Source organism: Sinocyclocheilus anshuiensis, unplaced genomic scaffold (genome assembly GCF_001515605.1).
Source record: "Sinocyclocheilus anshuiensis isolate Anshui unplaced genomic scaffold, SAMN03320099.WGS_v1.1 scaffold1423, whole genome shotgun sequence".
Classification (NCBI taxonomy): Eukaryota; Metazoa; Chordata; class Actinopteri; order Cypriniformes; family Cyprinidae; genus Sinocyclocheilus; species Sinocyclocheilus anshuiensis.
The window spans coordinates 117,134-121,272 of NW_015536552.1; the positions used below are offsets into that span (position 1 = coordinate 117,134).

The 4,139-nt window shown below is 39.0% G+C and overlaps 1 protein-coding gene across 5 annotated transcripts in view; it reads right to left on the reverse strand.

The window, feature by feature from the left end:
* Nucleotides 1-3,544, reverse strand: part of LOC107700932 (adenosine deaminase CECR1-A-like) — a 9,638-nt gene extending 6,094 nt beyond the window's left edge. Inside the window, exons 1-8 of one of the 5 annotated variants that reach the window (XM_016502814.1) lie at nucleotides 3,402-3,544; nucleotides 1,988-2,321; nucleotides 1,559-1,778; nucleotides 1,269-1,479; nucleotides 1,039-1,166; nucleotides 623-713; nucleotides 433-541; nucleotides 130-287 (exon numbers count right to left, since the gene is read on the reverse strand). In XM_016502814.1, coding sequence (XP_016358300.1) covers nucleotides 130-287; nucleotides 433-541; nucleotides 623-713; nucleotides 1,039-1,166; nucleotides 1,269-1,479; nucleotides 1,559-1,778; nucleotides 1,988-2,321; nucleotides 3,402-3,434 — 1,284 coding nt within the window. In that variant the 5' untranslated portion in view covers nucleotides 3,435-3,544. The other 4 variants (XM_016502823.1, XM_016502828.1, XM_016502806.1 and 1 more) reach the window with 4 other exon arrangements.
* Nucleotides 3,545-4,139: the final 595 nt, after the last annotated feature.

Here is a 4,139-nt window from a genome sequence, read left to right on the forward strand (position 1 = left end):
GGAGAAAACCAAAAAAAAAAAAAAAAAAAAAAAGGAGGGCAAGACTTATCCATTGGAAATGGACTGAATCATGGAAAGCAGGAGTATTAATTTTCTTCCACTTTAAAGGCATAATGAGTGATGATATACCTGATTTGAGATTGGACAGACTTCAATTGGTACATCCATCTTTCTAGACAACTCTTTAACTACAGGATGACGTGCCAAAGCAAAGCCATGACCTATACGTGTGGTGTTGAATAGAAGAGCATCCATGAGGTTCTGATCTACATCTGTTCCCTGTGAATCTGTGTGGGAAAAGCAAATGAAGTTACCAGATTTTACTATAGCAACTGTAAAAAAGAACAAGCACTCAATCTTTTTGAGCCTAAAGGACAACTTTGAGTTACACTGCTTTGTACCAGATGAAAGAACCAAGATGTCAAAAGAAACCTGTCTCTCCTGCGTGGAAAAAGTAGGGCAGGTTAACACCCCTGTCTTCAGGTAGACTCAAAGCGTCCTTGAAGTACCACAGAGGTCTTCCAAGGTCTTCCTGTCCTACCTGGAGTTATAAAATCAAATGTTTCCTTCAAAGTTTATTCACAAATTGTGTATTTCAGCAATATGCTCATCATACACTCACAAAGTCAAAGCCTGCCATGATATCTGGAAAGTCCCTGTGTAGTGTCATTGCTTCCTCTACTGTCTTCACCGCCTCAGTTGCATTTATACCCCTAAGAGCAACAGGAAATGAAATCGAATCAAATATTTCTAATGTTACAAAAGACTTCGATTTCAAATAAACACTGTTCTTTTGAACTTTCTATTCACCAAAGAATCCTAAAAAAATATATATATCAAGGTTTCCACAAAAATATTAAGAAGCACAACTGTTTTCAACATTGATAATAATAAGAAATGTTTGTTAAACACCAAATCAGCATATTAGAATGATTTATGAAGGATTATGTGACACTGAAGACTGGATTAATGACTGATGAAAACTCAGCTTTGCATCACAATAATAATTTACATTCTAATTTACAACGTTTCTCTCACCTGTGGACGGTAAAAATCACTTGAGCCCCTAGGAAGTCTGGGAAGTTTGCTGTAAATCTTTTCACAACGTCCTGGCAGGCCCCCATACTCCAGTCCTTGTTATTTAATCTGCCATCAAGTTCATATGTCTTGAAATTATAATAAAAATGAGCACATTTTAGTATTTATTTACAGTACACACAATTTTTAATTGATTTTCTTTATTTTTTTAAGGGGAAATTCATCCATACCGCTGGCAGCAGCGCCCTGATTTCCACATACATGATGTTGTCCTCATAAAACTGTCTGAGACCTTCATAGAGGTAGTCTTTAAACACAGGTGCATAGGTGACCAACCCGTAGGCCACCAAGAATGCCTGCTCAAATCTCTTCCACACAGTTTCTTGCCTAGGATAGGCTCTATCTGGGTCCTCGGTGAAGAGTGTGAGATTTCGATTGAAACTGTGGAGGCAAATTAACATTTGAGACAAACATCCCTCACCTCCAGTCTCAGATTCACTGCCGTTTTTTCAGCATATACCTGTTGTCCAAATCAGTGCTGTTTTTAATCTTCTCCCTGAGGGATCTGAGCAAAGTCCATGAGGAGCAGCGTGGACGAGACGCAGGCTGCCCAGAGGAGAAGATAAACTGCACGGTCTGCTCATCTGTGAAGCACACGTAGCAGTTATCTCTGTAGGTCACGTTCTTCACCAGCCAATCCACACCCACCATAGCAAAGTCATGAACATGCAGGGCGGCACCTGGACAAAAGATCAGATAAATCATCATACTTAAGCCTAGGTGGAGTTTAAATATTTTGTAGTGTCTTTCTGGCAAAAGTCATAGTTAATAGTTAGTGAGAAATGGACCTTAAAATAAAGTGTGACCATACATATATATATACATACACACACACACACACACACACACACAAACTACTCAATGAGTCTGCATTATTAGATTACAGCACCTTTAGGCATCTTCTGAAGCAAACTAAACACAGGACTTTGATCAATGAAGCGCTTAGCCTTGAAGAAATGCATGGACGGTGGGAAGTGTCCTGCTTCCATATCATGCTGCTTCAGTTTCTGAAGCTTTCTGTCAAGCAGTTTCTCTCTCTCGTTCAGTGTTATGTTGCCTCCTGTCCGTCTAGATGCTTCCAGCCTTATCAGAGCCTCCCGCTTCCTGGGATCTGGTCCACAGTTACATGATGCACACCACAGAAACAGCATCCATATCCGCATCAGGTCTCTTAGTGTCACCGCGTGCATGGCTGTGATGTAATTCAACCACAGATCTCTGTGCTATTGATGAAAAGTAATAAACAAGTAGCTGGTTCATTTTTTAAAGGTCCACCAAGTGATTTTTTTGTTTATTGCGCCAATGACTGATATGATGGTATTGTATTTAATACTAACAGGTGATGAAAAATAAATTTAATAGAAACATGTTATTTACAGATGCATTTCTCACTAATGATTCATTTGTAAAATGTGTTAATTTCTAATTAAATTAAAGTAATTAGTGTATAGCTAGTAACATCGTGACCACCGCAAGGAGGTCCACTCTTACGTAGAAAAAAAATCCTAATTTTTTTCCTAGAAGTGTAAATCAATTGAAACATAATTAATGAACATATTCAATTTATGTTTTAAAAGACACACACACAGAAGAAAAAAAACTCATTAGAACATAGCTGTTAATTTTACTGGTCTAGGCTGAATGTACTAGCAGTATTACGTGTATTTGAAACTGCAGAAAAGGGGATTTGCCCACTGCTTGCACTTCTTTTTTTTTTCTTTTTTTTACTTCTTTTTTAACTCTCACAACAATAGATTTACCTTGAAGTAAGTCTCAACCTTCAACCACCAGTTTCAACCATCAGCTGTCAGCTGTTGGAAACCGTTTACTTCTCTGAGCAAAATATAAACTAACACATATGATATAAATGAAATCTATCAATCCTGCTAAAACAATGTGACCATCTGTTACAGACCCAATTACTTGTAAACAACCCACATGCCATGACACAGCGGTCTGTAGAGCTGTAGTCCACCTATTATCGGTCATGATTAAGTCTGTCTAGCTGTTGTCACGTTTTTTTAATAATGCTTATATAGTTTATAAACGTCCTGACATGCCTTTCGAGTTTCGAACGATTTCATTGCGAATTTACTTAATTATCCAATAAGAGTTTTTCACCAAGCACACATTAAACCGCATCAGTAACGGTTACCTGAATAAAGCCCAAAAACGTACAGAAAAACAAATACCTTCCGAAACGAAGCGAATTAGAACAAGTCTTACGCCGTATCTCTACAACGACACCAGGAACAAAGATGCAAGTTCAAGTTGTTGTATTTAACCGAGCTTGACCGATTTACCCCACTGACTTCCACAACAGAAAGTGACGCCATGCCTTTCCTTGAAGCTCATTGGCTACGCTGTTAGCCAGTGCGCGAGAACATAATACATGCTGAGGACGAATGCCTTGTCCAAATACCCACACATGCGGTCTTTGCACTTGACCACTTGAACACTTATATGACGTATTTCCTGTATTTGGCCCAAGTGTTCAAGTGAGGATGAAGACCACAAGTGTGTGTTGAACTTTTCATTACCTGATGGGACAAGTCAAGTCAAGTCAAGTCACCTTTATTTATATAACGCTTTTAACAATACAGATTGTGTCAAAGCAACTGAACAGCCTTAATTAGGAAAATAGTGTGTCAATAATGCAAAATGACAATAGTAAACACTAATTTTTCAGTTATTAACTTGCATTGGAAAGGTTTCCGTGACCTCTCGCGAGATCTCGGGAAAAAGTCTCATGATTTATTTCCTGAACATGATGCACATGGGATACACGAAGCCTCGAATAGTGCTCCGGAGCGGTATTCGACATAGTGCGGGTTTAGTGTGCGTTAAGGGCACTGCGCTCTGGCGTTTTTAAGACCTAGGACAGTCTTGCACACTTACTTCCTGTCGCGCGCACACGCTCTCAAGTGGGCAAGACCGCAAGTGTGGGTATTTGGACAAGGCAAAAGACTTGTATTTAAAGGGGTCATATGACGTTGCTAAAAAGAACATTATGTTGTGTATTTGGTGTAATGCAATGTGTT